The following is a 15015-nucleotide window of genomic DNA, read 5'->3' as shown; positions in this document are numbered from 1 at the left end:
GCTTCAGTTAGAAGTGGGGGTCCTATGAAAGGCCAAAAGTTGAGGTAATTTTTTAAATGGTATTTTTTAATGTGACATTTTGTAGTTTGTGTGTGTTTAATGTATTTCTAGTAAATTTAGGTTTTTTGCTGTGTAGAAAGTACTATGAAAACATACTCTTTATTTAAAACGTCCATCCTTCTCTTGAGCTTTTATATCCATTTGCGTATTTCAGTGCCTCCAGAACGAGTTGAGAAGATAATGGATCAGATCGAAAAGTACATCATGACTCGTCTCTATAAATACGTGTTCTGTCCAGAAACTACTGACGATGAGAAGAAAGATCTTGCCATTCAAAAGAGGATCAGGTAGTTATTTTGCTTTGTCTTATGTTTACTACCTACAAATAGAGGAAAACGTTTTGGAAAAATAAGGCACTTGAGTTTCAAATCTTAAGAGAAAGTAACAGCTAACATACCTGCCTTCCTTGGCATATAAACTTCTCCGTGGTGTCAGAAAGAAAAGGAACATGGTAATCTTGCTTATCCATCTGCCAACTCCAGGCAGCTTTAGATAAGAATTGTGTTTGGTGTTTGAGATTGTTTCAAATCTCCAAAATGTCCAAGGAACAGGAAGACTAGTTTTTTTTCATTGCACTGTGGAGTTATGCAGGAAGCTGTGAGTATCCATGCCAAGGCAGTGAGCATCATCTTTCCTCAGCCCTGCCATGGGTGTGCATTATTCAGCCATTCCTCCAGTCGGGGCTGTCCCTTGCACTGCGTTGATGGCACTTCCCACAGCACCCAGTCTTCCAGGACTAGTGGGGTGAGCCCAGCACCGTGAGCTTCAGTGGCAGTCAGATGCTGAGGAAAAGGCAGCCCGTGTGGGACCAGGTCCGAGGCTGAGCATGGAGGGGCATCGGGCCTGTGAATCCCAGAGGACTCCCAGGAAAGGGGCTGATAGATAATAGGTCAGTACTTGGAGGTGTCACACCAGAAGTGAGGGGTTGATACTGGGTAGATGGAAGATTGAGCCTGAGGTCAAAAGCCAGAAGTAACTAGATGGGCCCTAGACCAAGAGGCAGAGTCTTTGGAGTGAAGTTAGGGTGTGACCAGGAAGCACACTGAGATTCCGATTGAGGGGACACAAGCTTGGTGGCCTCTTACATGGGGTCCAGTGTATCCCAGAAGGACAATAAAGGCAATAGACAGTACAGAAAATAGCAAATTTCTTCTCAAATCATCACTCTCAAATACCTGTTTTTTAGTCTTAGTTGTGCTATGTAATCTCATTGCAACCAGTAAAATTGTCTTCTATTCTTCTTGTGATAAGTGCAGAGGAAAAGTCTCATTTTAGGATTCTAGTTACTTTGTCACACCAGTCGAGCTCCTAACCTGGGCAGGGGTGATGTGCGTCGGCCCAGGATTGTCTGGCTAGTCAATGGCACTGCATGTTTTCCCCTAACTAAAGGAAATGGCAAGATGAAGGACCACAGTCCATTCTTAGAAGTCTTCTTTATTTCTCTCTCTCTTTATAGAGCCCTGCACTGGGTTACACCTCAGATGCTCTGTGTCCCTGTTAATGAAGAAATTCCAGAAGTATCTGATATGGTGGTGAAAGCAATTACAGGTCAGTGAAACTGAGAGCTTTTGGATATTTTTCCCAGAGGTTAACATTTTGCTATAATATTACTCCATACTTTTTTCAATGAGCAAAACGTCATTAAAATATTTCTAAAATGCAGACTGCCAAAGATATTTTGGAACGTAGTAAAAGTTTTAGAAATTTGATATGTTCAGAATAGCATGTTAACTCCTTTTCAGTGATCACAGTCTCATTTCTTGGGCATCGAACTAGACTTAGGTCAAATACAGCTAGAGTAAATTTCTTAAGACTCAATTGCATTTATAAATTCCAAATAATGTTGGATGGAGGAAGGGAATTGGTGAGGCAGGGTAATCCACAGGCTACACCAGCATATTAAAATGATACTTCTGATTGGTTAGAGATTGCTTTGGATTATGTTTCTGGTTTGATCAGGAAGTAAATGACCCCAAATGGATGTGGCTGTGCCATTCTGGACAGATCTAGACTCCTAATAAGGTTTCTGGTTCTTATAGGAATAACCTAGCAGAATTACAACACAAAAGTTTTTTTAAAAAAAATCCTAATGGAGAGGATGTCCAACTTTGGCCAGCCTCTCCTTCATTAGGGAGAGAAGCTCGAAATACTTGCTTATTTAGAAATTATTAATGAAATTCTGCTGGGACTGATAGCGGGTCAGTGGATGTTAGCAGTGTTGGAGGCAGGCCATTAAGTAGGTTCCTTTGGTTATAAGAACCAGAGAGGCACCCAAGTTACAAGAAGAAATGAGGGTTTGCTGAAGAGCAAATGAGGCAGGGTGCTCACAGGAACTTAGCGTCAGGCTCCTCTAGGGACTGGGTCATCTTACCTCCTCTGCTACAGCAAGAGGGCTTTACTCCAAGTGATTCTTCTGCCTTCTCTGGTTCGACTTCTCTTTGTACATCTTTGCATTTCAACTCCTGTTATTAAGTAAATTATTCTCTGTAATATCCTGTGCAAGTTCTGTAGTTAGAATCTAAGTGGCCTAGCCCAATATTGTCATGTTTGTTGTTCTAGACTTTTCTGCCAGGCTATGACATTAAGCCCCATGAATTGACTCCTTTGGGGCAAGGCCCACACACACCCCTTTTGCTCAGCTGACCTTATAAGAGATTGAAGGTGGAGGCCTTCTAAAAGCCTGAACGTGGGCCTTGTACTTGCATTTTCTCCAGAAATTCTTACTAGAAAGTTCAAGATCTACTGGCTTATGTTTAAAGTATTCCACAGGGGTTTTGAGGACCCTTTTCTGAAAACTACAGGATAGACCTTGTGAAACTAGAAATTACAAGCACTAGACCATTGTTTATCTAAAAATAGAAGTAAAAAAGAAGATTTCAATATATTAGAAGTTTATTAATAGAACTTGAGAGGTAAAACTTTTCTCTGAAGGCAGCTTAGAAAAGTTTCAAGAGATCTTTTGATAGTAGAAATTCAGTGAAAAAATTTCAAAAGCCTTCTTTCTCTCTCCCATCTTAGCCCATATTGTCAGTCAAAGATTAGACATGTCTGGAGTGCTGGTTACGTGATCACTTTCTTCCTAATAAAGTATCAGCCTAAGTACAAGAGTAATGAGAAAAGACACTCGCCTATAGCAGTGGTCTTAAATGTGGAGCTATCGGTTAAATATTTCCACATCATCCACTGTGCTACTAATTATAATTAGCACTATCAGTTTTGTTTATAAACCTGCTGAAGGATGCATTTCTCTTTCAGTTGACAGATCTGTCTCTAGAGGAAAGACCTATAGGAAAAGAGTCATCCTGTTTCCTCTTGGTTCCAAGAAGGGCCCCAGTCTTGGCATTTGGGGTTTCATAAATGAGACATAAAATGAATAAGGATTTGGAGACAATTAAACTAACACAGAGCAAGCTAGAGGATATGGCCACCTGGATCAAAGCAGATCGCGAGTAGCATACACAGGCTGGAGTCAAAATCTGAAGAAACAAATTCCCGCTGGAGGAGGGAAGGGGATCCCTGAAGTCACAGACAAAGGGCCAATCTACTCCTGTATTTTTTCTCTGATACCAGAGGAAAGAAAGTCTAAAACTGTGAATATACAAAATACATTTTTCTTTTTTTTTCTTTTTTTTCTTTTTTTTTTTTTTTTTGAGACAGAGTCTCACTTTGTTGCCCAGGCTAGAGTGAGTGCCATTGCGTCAGCCTAGCTCACAGCAACCTCAAACTCCTGAGCTCAAGCGATCCTCCTGCCTCAGCCTCCCAAGTAGCTGGGACTACAGGCATGCGCCACTATGCCCGGCCAATTTTTTCTATATATATTAGTTGGGCAATTAATTGCTTTCTATTTTTAATAGAGACGGGGTCTCACTCTTGCTCAGGCTGGTTTTGAACTCCTGACCTCAAGGAATCCACCTGCCTCGGCCTCCTAGAGAGCTAGGATTACAGTTCTTTCTTTTTTTTTTTTTTTTTTTTTTTTAAATACATTTTTTAAAGGTCAGTGCCTGTCCCTGAAGGATTTTCATCCCTGATGGGCTGTTGAAGCACAAAGATCCTGAGGTGTCCCTTCAGATAGGAAATTATATTTTTCTTTTTTTTTTTTTCAGACAGTCTCGCTCTGTTACCCTGGCTAGAGTGCTGTGGCATCAGCCTACCTCACAGCAACCTCAAACTCCTGGGTTCAAGCAATCCTCCTGCCTCAGCCTCCCAAGTAGCTGGAACTACAGGCATGTGCCACCATGCCTGGCTAATTTTTTCTATATATTTTTAGTTGGCCAATTAATTTCTTTCTATTTTTAGTAGAGATGGGGGTCTCGCTCTTGCTCAGGCTGGTTTCGAACTCCTGACCTTGTGCGATCCGCCTGACTCAGCCTCCCAGAGTGCTAGGATTACAGGCGTGAGCTACCTGGAGACATTTTTAAATGTCACACCTATGGGGGTGCTACTGGCATCTAGTGGGGGGAGGTCAGGGATGCTGGTGAACATCCTGCAATGCACAGGACAGTCTCCTGCACCAAAGAATGATCCAGCCCAAAATATCAATAGCATCAATGTTGAGAAACCATGACTTAGAGATAAAGCCTGCTGTGTTTTCAAAACCCTATTAAAGATAAGCTTAGGCCTCTGTATCCAGCTAGGATATAGTATACAGACTCAACCCCATCTTTCCTACTGGTTATAAGTAAAAGCCTTGGACAGGAGACATAAGGCGGTTATCTAGGGCTTTGAAAAGTAAATAATATCAGGCAGATTAAGGAGGGAAATTATTACTGGAAGAACTAATATAGCAGTGAGTTTCCTGTTTTTTGCTTTTTTTCCTCTCCTATCTCCTAGTTTAGACTTTGGGGCAGTGCTAGTCACAGGACCACACATCAAAGTGGAGGTCTGAAAGAGTTCCAGAAAACTTCCTTCGGGCTATATGAGCAAGGGGGCCTCTGCAGGATAAAGAGTGTAGGAGAGAAATCCTGGAATTTTTACTTCGTTTATTCTACATTTCCTTCCTTTCTGTCCCTTTTTACCCTCCAGCCTTGGCCTGTGGCAGTGGCAGCCACACACACACATCCAGATAAAAAGTACCTCACTTGAAGAATGAAGATTAATGGGAAAGTGGTTAAAAGTTTAAAATAGAGAATGAAAATCAACAATAAAAGGTAGAAGGCTAAATAGGATAGATCAAAGTAGTAAAAATGGTTAAAAAACAATCTTACCCAATTCTTTTTTGTAATAAGTTCTATTTAAAGTAGAAAAAGAAAAATAGAGAAACAATAATTATAACACAGAATTAAAAGATTAAAGGAACCAAAGCAATAAAATAAGCAAAAGTTATATAATTCGCACAGTAGACTCATAACCAGGAGGGAAAGCATTAGTGAGTTAACATAAGGCCTCTGCACGTCCAGCCTACCCGTCTCACACATAGTTGTCTGCCATGGCAGGTGGTCTTGGGAGGGTTCTCCAGGTAGCTGACCTTGAGGAGGAGAGCTAAGAGCAGACAGAACCTTTAGGCATGTACCACCATCTGGCCCAAGTCTGAAACATTTATTCCTGCTAGTGGCAAGAATTTGCTGTCAAATTAAGCTGCCTCAGCTATTTTTTTCACGGAGTTCCTGATTGCAAGCTGATACATACACCCACAGGCAGACTCCCTCCTCTGTGTCATACTGGCTGTGCTGACAGTTTGTACTTAACCATTCTTCACTCTCTCCTGGTCTTGGTGACAAAGGGTGTGCATTTATGAGAGCCCTCCAGTTGCACTTAAGTGATGGTCAAGGGCAATGAAACAATTTTTATCTGAGAGATAAAATATTATTTTGAGATTAAATTCATACCTTGCTGTATCCCCTTGCTAATCAGCAGGTTGTAAGTGTAATAAACATTCTGTAGATGTTGGTAGCTAGTGGAGATTTACATGCCATGAGGATTGGCCGCTGCAGACCTAAGTTTTGGAATTCAGTGGCTATTTTCTGATATCCAATACAAAGATGCTTTGTGTGGTAGCCACATTTCTAAAAAGCAGTATACAAACTAAGACTTTCTAATGAACCTCAATTCCTTCATCTATAAGATGGGTAATAATAGTATCCATTGCATAATCTGAGGGTGAAGAGAAATATGCTCACAAGGCATACTGGGTAGTGCTGGGCTCATGGCCACGTGTCTGAGGATGAGCTGGCATTTACTGTTTTGGGAGTCTCACTTTTTCTCTCACTAAGTTAACTACTGGGAAAGTGGTTAGTGAGAGTTCCTCTGTAACCTAATGGATAAAAAATGATTATCCTAGTGCTTCTCTTATGTGGTTATTTTCTCATGGGAAGCGTCATCTTTTCTGCTTTGTAGATATCATTGAAATGGATTCGAAGCGTGTGCCTCGAGATAAGTTGGCCTGCATCACCAAGTGCAGCAAGCACATCTTCAATGCCATCAAGATCACCAAGAACGAGCCAGCTTCAGCGGATGACTTCCTGCCCACCCTCATCTACATTGTTCTGAAGGGCAACCCGCCACGCCTTCAGTCCAACATCCAGTACATCACCCGCTTCTGCAACCCGAGCCGCCTGATGACGGGCGAGGATGGCTACTATTTCACCAATCTGGTGAGTATCTGAGTTCTTGGTGCTGTGGAGAAGAACCAGGAAGGCATTGATTTTAGGGATGTGACGAGTCTCTCAGGCCTGTGACAGGTTAATGCTCCTGGGGATGAGTCAGCATGGCTGAAGGTGCTGCTTTGCGTCGCAGAGCCCATGTGACCAGGCTATGCACACGCTCCACCTCCCAGTACTTGACCAAAGATTGCGGTACTCTTACGGGAAACAGGTGACATGTCTCTGTGGCTGTTGGGAAGCGCTGCCCAGGATCCTGGCTGTAAGAGTCATTCACTTAGCTGGGCCATTTCAACCATGAATGAGTCAAATCTTGGACTTTTGATTCATTTTTAAAAGACTGAGGATTGTTTTTTTGTTTTATTTCTACAAATTACCTCTTAGAGCTAAATGGTGAGATATTTTAAGAAAGGGCCAGTTTGGAGGATGTGAGATGATTTTCAACCATTGTTTTGCAGTGGTAATTAAAGGCCAAATAATTCCTTTTCTGATTGTTCGCTGTAGACAAGATTTACTATGGAGCTAATGAATTTTGAGTCCCAGGGCACCTTATGTGCTTGGTTTTCTGTCCTCCTCCAGACACCAGTCACAAGTCCAGGCAAACTTCTGAGCAACCAGCTTCAAGTTGGGGTTCCTACAACCCCCTCTTTAGGTTTGATTAATTTGCTGTAGTGGCTCACAGAACTCAGGGAAACACGTTTGCCAGTTTATCATAAAACAAATTACAGGCCGGGCGCGGTGGCTCACGCCTGTAATCCCAGCTCTCTGGGAGGCCGAGGCGGGCGGATTGCTCAAGGTCAGGAGTTCGAAACCAGCCTGAGCAAGAGCGAGACCCCGTCTCTACTATAACAGAAAGAAATTAATTGGCCAACTAATATATATAGAAAAAATTAGCCGGGCATGGTGGTGCATGCCTGTAGTCCCAGCTACTCGGGAGGCTGAGACAGCAGAATCGCTTGAGCCCAGGAGTTTGAGGTTGCTGTGAGCTAGGCTGATGCCACGGCACTCACTCTAGCCTGGGTAACAAAGTGAGACTCTGTCTCAAAAAAAAAAAAAAAAAAAAAAAAAAAAACAAATTACAAAGGATACACATGAAGAGATGCATGGGATGAGGTATGGGAAAGGAGTGTGGCGCTTCCATGCCCTCCCTGGGCACGCCTCCAGGAACCTCCATGTGTTCAGCTATCCAGAAGCTTTCTAAACTGTGGCTTCATAGTTTTTTATGGAAGCCTTATTGCATAGGCATGATTGATTATGCCATTGGCCGTTGGTGGTGAACTTGACCTTCAGCCCCCCTCGCTACTCCCCAGAGGTTGGGAGGTGGGGCTGAAAGTCCCAACCTTCTAATCATGCCTTTGTGAACAGCCCCATCCTGAAGCTCTCAGTCGCCATTGGCATCCAAAAAGACATGGATTTTAGGAGTTGTTTGCCAGGAAACAGGGGAACAAAGACCAAATATACATTTCACAATATTGAAAACATGCACTTGGTAGGGAAGAGCCTTTTGGATTCAGTTTTTTATCAGAGAGGGTCAGGCAGTCTGGAAGTCCCTGAGAAGTGTGGAGATGGAGACGTGGCAGGGAATAGGCAAAATGAACGAGGACCAAGAAGTGTCAGGGGGTAGCCAGAGTTGTTGACAGTAGAGGCAGCTAGTTCACCTAAACTTCGCAGCCTCCCGGCACCTTTGACCTACAGCCTTAACTACATTTGTGCCTTCGTTCTTCATCCTCTTCTTACCTGACTCGGAGTCTGGCTTCTGCTTCTATCACTCCAATCAAACTTTTCTGGCAAAAGTAAAAAAAGAATCTGCCAGTTCCCAAATGCTATGGGAACTCTCAGTATTCATCTTACTTCACTTCTATTAACACTTTTATTTATTTATTTTTTTTTTTGAGACAGAGTCTCACTTTATTGCCCAGGCTAGAGTGCCTTGGTGTCAGCCTACCTCACAGCAACCTCAAACTCCTGGGCTTAAACAATCTTTCTGCCTCAGTCTCCCGAGTAGCAGGGGCTATAAGCATGCGCCACCATGCCTGACTAATTTTTTTTCTATATATTTTTAGTTGTCCGGCTAATGTCTTTTTATTTTTAGTAGAGATGCGGTCACACTCTTGGTCAGGCTGACCTCAAACAATCCTCCTGCCTTGGCCTCCCAGAGTGCTAGGATTATAAACATGAGACACCACGCCTGGCCAACACTTTTGATTATTCCTTTGTTTGGGAACTTCATTTGTTCCACTTCTTCCTTGTCCCTTTGTAAACTCTCCACTTCCCCCTTGAGTTGTATCATTCCCAGGGGTTCTGTCCTCTGGGTTTCTCTCTCCCTGCACTGGCTCCTCTGGTCACAGAGCTCTGTTAGTCACCTACACAGTATTCACCCACAGACCTGTGTCACCTGTCTTGACCTCGCACATTTATTACACATATTTATTGCATCTCAAATATAATTTATTCAAAACAGAAACTGCTTCTCCATCATACATTTGTTTCTTTTCTGATATTCCTATTCCTGTCAGTGGCAATGCCATATATCCACTCACTGTGCCAGGAGTGTTAGAATCGTCTCCTCTCTCCAGGTAACAGAGGGGCCACAGTGATTCCACACACACTATGTGAGCCAAATGGGCATGCTCTTTATTCCTCAGATGAATTAATTGTAATACATTTGCCAAATATTCCTTTTTTTTTTTTTTTGAGACAGAGTCTCGCTTTGTTGCCCAGGCTAGAGTGAGTGCCATGGTGTCAGCCTAGCTCACAGCAACCTCAAACTCCTGGGCTCAAGCAATCCTTCTGCCTCAGCCTCCCGAGTAGCTGGGACTACAGGCATGCGCCACCATGCCTGGTTAATTTTTTTTTTTTTTTTTTTTGAGACAGAGTCTCACTTTGTTGCCCAGGCTAGAGTGAGTGCCGTGGCGTCAGCCTGGCTCACAGCAACCTCAATCTCCTGGGCTCAGCGATCCTACTGCCTCAGCCTCCCGAGTAGCTGGGACTACAGGCATGCGCCACCATGCCCGGCTAATTTTTTGTATATATATTTTTAGTTGGTCAATTAATTTCTTTCTATTTTTGGTAGAGACGGGGTCTCACTCAGGCTGGTTTCGAACTCCTGATCTTGAGCGATCCGCCCGCCTCGGCCTCCCAAAGTGCTAGGATTACAGGCGCGAGCCACCGCGCCCGGCCCTGGCTAATTTTTTGTATATATTTTTAGTTGGCCAATTAATTTCTTTCTATTTTTAGTAGAGACGAGGTCTCGCACTTGCTCAGGCTGGTTTCGAACTCCTGACCTTGAGCGATCCACCTGCCTCGGCCTCCCAGAGTGCTAGGATTATAGGCATGAGCCACCGTGCCCAGCCCCAAATATTCCTTAGAGAGATGATTTTTTTAATGAATAATAAGATAGAATACTGTGAATGAGTTTCTCTGAAGAAATTCTGAGAGCTACCTGTTTCTCACTTATCTTGCATGTTTTTCTTGTGAAAATAGGTTTTTTTAAATGTGAAAGTGATATGTGCTCCTTGTAGAAAAATTTAGTCTATATATGAAAGTATAATTAGCAGATGTGTATTTAATTGGGCATTTGCCCTAGCATTTCTATACTAATAATTGCTACCATTTATTCGTTGCTCACTGCAGACCTATCAGCTAAGCATGTTACATGTGTTACGTTGCTTAATTCTCACAGTTAATTTGGGTGGTATTTCCCCCATTTTATAGTTGCAGAAACCTCAGAGAGCTTAAGTGATTTTCCCAGGGTCTCAACACTGTTGCCGTTAAGTGACAGAGGTGATAGATAGCTCAGATTGTCTGATTTCAAAGCTTTTCTTTCAACTACTTGATGTTAAAATACCTCTTTGAGGACCAGAGGTATGTGTGCCACACCAGTACCTAGAGGGCCCACACCACTGTCGGCCGTGTCCTGAGTGGGGATGGCGTGTCTGGCAAGACCTGTGCAGGGAGTGTCTTTGTGGCCTCCTGGGGAGGCTGCACCCACACAGTGGCCCTGGGCTCCTGGGAGTGTAAAGGAAACATGACTGGCAGTGAGTTGCTGATTTTTGAGGCTGAAGTACATGGAAGTTCATTACCTTGTTCTGTCTACTTCTGCTTCTGTTTTAAATTCTATATAATAAAAATATTTTTTAAAATTACTTGAATATTTGTAGCTTTCCTAATACGACTATATTAATGTTCTCTTCTTTTTGTAGTGCTGCGCTGTGGCCTTCATTGAGAAATTAGATGCCCAGTCTTTGAATTTAAGTCAGGAGGATTTTGACCGCTACATGTCTGGCCAGACCTCCCCCAGGAAGCAAGAATCTGAGAGTTGGTCTCCTGATGCTTGCTTAGGTGTTAAGCAAATGTACAAGAACTTGGATCTCCTGTCTCAGTTGAATGAGCGACAGGAAAGGATCATGAATGAAGCCAAGAAACTTGAAAAAGACCTAATAGATTGGACAGATGGAATTGCAAAAGAAGTTCAAGACATTGTTGAGAAGTATCCACTTGAAATTAAGCCTCCAAATCAACCACTAGCAGCTATTGACTCTGAAAATGTTGAAAATGATAAACTTCCTCCACCATTGCAACCTCAGGTTTATGCAGGATGATAAAAATTTACATGGATAGTATTTATTTGAGCCTAAATTGTAGGTAGCCCTTACTACAGTCCACTGATTGGGATCTAGAACATAACTTAATTGCTTACAGATGTCAGATCATTTTTAAAGGTACAGTTTGGGGGGATTGTTTTGTTATTCCTGGCAGGGGAAGCTTAGTTAATAATAAAATACTATTTATTTGAGTTACTGAAATACATTCATTTAAGGCTTGTGTGAAAATTTGTTTAAATCTTTTTTTCCTCCATGATTTTCCTATGTGCTTCCTCTGTGGCATTGACTATGGTTTGGTTTTGGATAAATAATTGCTTTTTAAAGGATAAAATGAATGAATGCTACAAAGTGTATGTTTAAGGGAATTCAATGGTACCACTGTTCCACAGTTTGAATTAATTTTATAATTGTAAAGATAGAGGATATATTGATAAGTAAATATGTAAAATTGTAAATATGTAAAAAAAAAAAAAAAGGAATGTGTCTGCTGTGCATGGCATTTTATTTTATTTAGTTTAAAATGAAGTATATTGAATGTTTGCCTTTAGCACCATTTGGTTTTCCCCATTAAATGAATCTAAAGTGTTTAGACATACTGCCCTTAAAATGTGGACTCCATTATTAACAATATATTAGCCCTAACTTTGAGGTCCTATATAGTCAGAGACTGCAACACAGTTAAGGTTCAGAATAATTTTTAGGCCACTTAAAGTCGCTGTTCAATAAAGTCAATGGAAGACTTTGAAGCCATGCTTCTAGCATCTCGTTCCTGCATTGATTCAGGGAGTCTTTGTGGAGTTCTTTGATGAGAAGAAGCTGGCCCTGGGTCTGGGACGGAAGACAGGGGAATGAAGGGGACTCTGATGGTGACAGTTGATGGGGAATCCCTTAGAGCTGTAACATGGCTGCAGGACATGCCATGCAGCCTCCATCGTGTACTTTTGACTGTGCGGACAGCCCAGACGCAGGTTATACAAACCTCTTTCAGGGCTTTTCAATCTTGGTACTATTGACCTTAGTGGCCTGAGAATTTTTGTTGTGGGGACTGCCCCGTGCATTGTTGGATGTTTAGCAGCGCTCCTGCTCTTTATACCCACTAGATGCCAGTAGCACCCCTCACGGCTGTGAAAAATGATCTCCAGACATTGCCAAATGTCTCCTGGGGGCAAAATCACCCCCAGTTAAGAACCACTGATGTCTTTTGCAAGATAGGGAGCTATCCTTCTAGTGGTTAATATGATGTAACCAAAGAACATTGCATTAAGTGCACAGTATAATGTTAACTTATGAGTAAAATATCTCATTTAGCGAGACTCTATGGCTACCTGCCTTGTAGAACCTTTTCTAATCCTAATGGATCCTCACAACCTAAATATACCATTGATGATTCTTCTTCCAATCAGTGACTTCTACAGATTATGCAAGTGTACTCATGAAATTGTGAGTGATTCCCCAGGGCACCATTTGTGAACAGTGTCACTTCACACAAGCAGTTGAGAAAGGTTCTCTTATTTTTCCAGTAATCTTTTATTTAAATTTACGTATAAAATCTATCAAGCTCGACACATCTAATATCATAAAGCACTGAAGACACAAAGCAGTTAACCGAGTCAGCTGATCACCAGGCTCACTGGAAGGTAATGAGTTACTATCAGATGCCATTAAGAATCTTTTCTTAGGATAACCTAGGCCCAAATGATTTCAGTAGAAAGCTTTCCTCTTCTTCTTTATTTTCTACATACTTTCTAGGTGCTAATCCAGGTATACATAGTCTTAATTCTCCTGGGAACACAGTTCTGTTAGTTGTTGTACATTATGTTTGTTAAATAAAATGTGCATATTAACCTCCCACAAAAGCTAACTTCCTTGGGCTTCTAACATATCTTTAAAGGAGGTCGTTGAATGGACTTTTTGTAGATGTCTTAGAGTGGTTAAATTCTTCAGATATGGACTCTTGCCTTGTGTAGAGGCTTCTATTTAAGTCAGCATCAATACAATGGCTAGAGTTTCTGTATTCTTAACAAGAAAGTGTTGATATTTTATGTACTGTAAATGTGATTGGAATAAACCTTTGGAACAGAAGTCCTTATTAATAAAGTTTCACAATCCATCCCTTTTCCAAATAGATTGATTTTTGGTTCTTTATTAAAAGAATGTACATTACTACCAATATTCTCAGGTTATAAAGGTTTCCTTTTTCTTTTATTTTTTAGTAGAGACAGGGTCTCGCTCTTGCTCAGGCTGGTCTCGAACTACTGAAGCTCAAATGATCCTCCCACCTCAGCCTCCCAGAGTGCTAGGATTACAGGCATGAGCCACCGAAAGTTTTCCTTTTTAATGTATAGATATCATCATACTTAAAAATGAAGCATTAGAGACAACTGACAGTTAAAATTAAGAACAAGACAAGAATATTTGCTATCACTATAATTAACATTGTTCCAGAAGTTCTATCCAAGGTACTGAGTCTTCAAACAGAAATAAAGGCAGAGAAAAAAGGAGTTAATCTAATCAATAGAGTGAGTCTGGTGGTGAGGACATGAACTCTGGAGCTAGAAGGCTTGGACTTGGTTTGAATTTTGATTCCGCCTCTTACTTACTAGCTCTTTGGCCTTAGGCAGGTCTCGTGTTTCAGATACCTCAACTGTGAAACAGGGATATTTACTTGCTTCAAGAGGTTGTCTGGATTAAATGACTTAGAACAAGTGATAGCTATTATTTGTAGATAATTTTATTATGTGCAAAACCTGAGAGAATTGATACTAAAACTATTAAATTTTAGCATTTCATCTCACTAAAATGATGAGAGATGAAATGCTAAGATAGCCATAAAAAGTAACTATACAAAGTGACTTTCACATATACCATTGCTGACCAGCTACCAAGTTGTAATGGAAAATTAAAATCTCAGGACCACCCTCCCCAACTCCAGATACAAAATGGAGGGTCAAGCCTGGTAGCTGAGTCACACAACACCACTTTCCAGATGAATAGCTCTTACATTATGCATCAGCCAGATCCCCAAGGAAAGGCAGAAGGCCTCTAGGTATCTACAAGGACTAGCCCCACACGTCTTTCATAAGGAAATTCCTTGCTGGCCTCGAGTAAACAAGGACATGCACATTGAAACTTTGGGCCAGCAGGCTAAGTCCAGCTCCTAAAACTAAAGTCTGTTCAATTCCACACCAACAATGTGGATTACAAGTTTATCCTCCTAAGTGCAGAGCAGAGACAAGATCCACCAGGCTTCCACTTACCCAGGGACATCTATGTAATTGATTCTTCCTTCAACCCCCCTTTTCTCTTCAAACATTCACCATATCTCATGTAAAATGTAGATTTCCCGGGCCTCATAAGAATGTAACGATCTGTCTGGCTGCCCACCCCCTCCTCCTTTTTCTTTCTGTGCACCCTCTCCCGGTTTCCAAATCCGTCTTTGGAAAAAACTGCCACAGATGTCTCCGTGCTTTGTGTTTTTGCTGGGCGTGTCCTCAAACTTTGGCTTAATAAACCTCCATTGATTGAGATCTTTGCCTCAGTCACTTATTTTTGGGTTGTCAAAATTTAATGTGGAAATTTTTATTTACAATAGAAACAAATCACTCAGAAATAACAAGAGCTTTGGGCATTTATATGAATAAAACCACAAAATTGAATGAGAAACATAAAAGTGTGGTTGCACAGGGCCCTGTACTTGGACTTTAATGCTCTATAGTTGCCATCTTGAAATTCTTAATAATCTTTGAGTTAGTGTT

At 41.6% G+C, this 15015-nt stretch overlaps 1 protein-coding gene across 4 annotated transcripts in view; it reads left to right on the top strand.

Annotated features, from left to right (window-relative positions):
- Positions 1-14787, top strand: part of RABGEF1 (RAB guanine nucleotide exchange factor 1) — a 67970-nt gene extending 53183 nt beyond the window's left edge. For all 4 annotated transcript variants that reach the window (XM_020281345.2, XM_012764082.3, XM_075995391.1 and 1 more), the window contains 4 exons: positions 215-347; positions 1517-1608; positions 6394-6650; positions 10859-14787. In XM_020281345.2, coding sequence (XP_020136934.1) covers positions 215-347; positions 1517-1608; positions 6394-6650; positions 10859-11257 — 881 coding nt within the window. In that variant the 3' untranslated portion in view covers positions 11258-14787. The remainder of the gene's footprint in view (positions 1-214; positions 348-1516; positions 1609-6393; positions 6651-10858) is intronic.
- The last annotated feature ends 228 nt before the right edge of the window (positions 14788-15015 follow it).

This window comes from Microcebus murinus, chromosome 19, assembly GCF_040939455.1.
Source record: "Microcebus murinus isolate Inina chromosome 19, M.murinus_Inina_mat1.0, whole genome shotgun sequence".
In the NCBI taxonomy this organism is placed as follows: Eukaryota; Metazoa; Chordata; class Mammalia; order Primates; family Cheirogaleidae; genus Microcebus; species Microcebus murinus.
The sequence above is the reverse complement of the archived record's forward strand: the minus strand, read 5'-3'. Positions and strand labels throughout refer to the sequence as shown.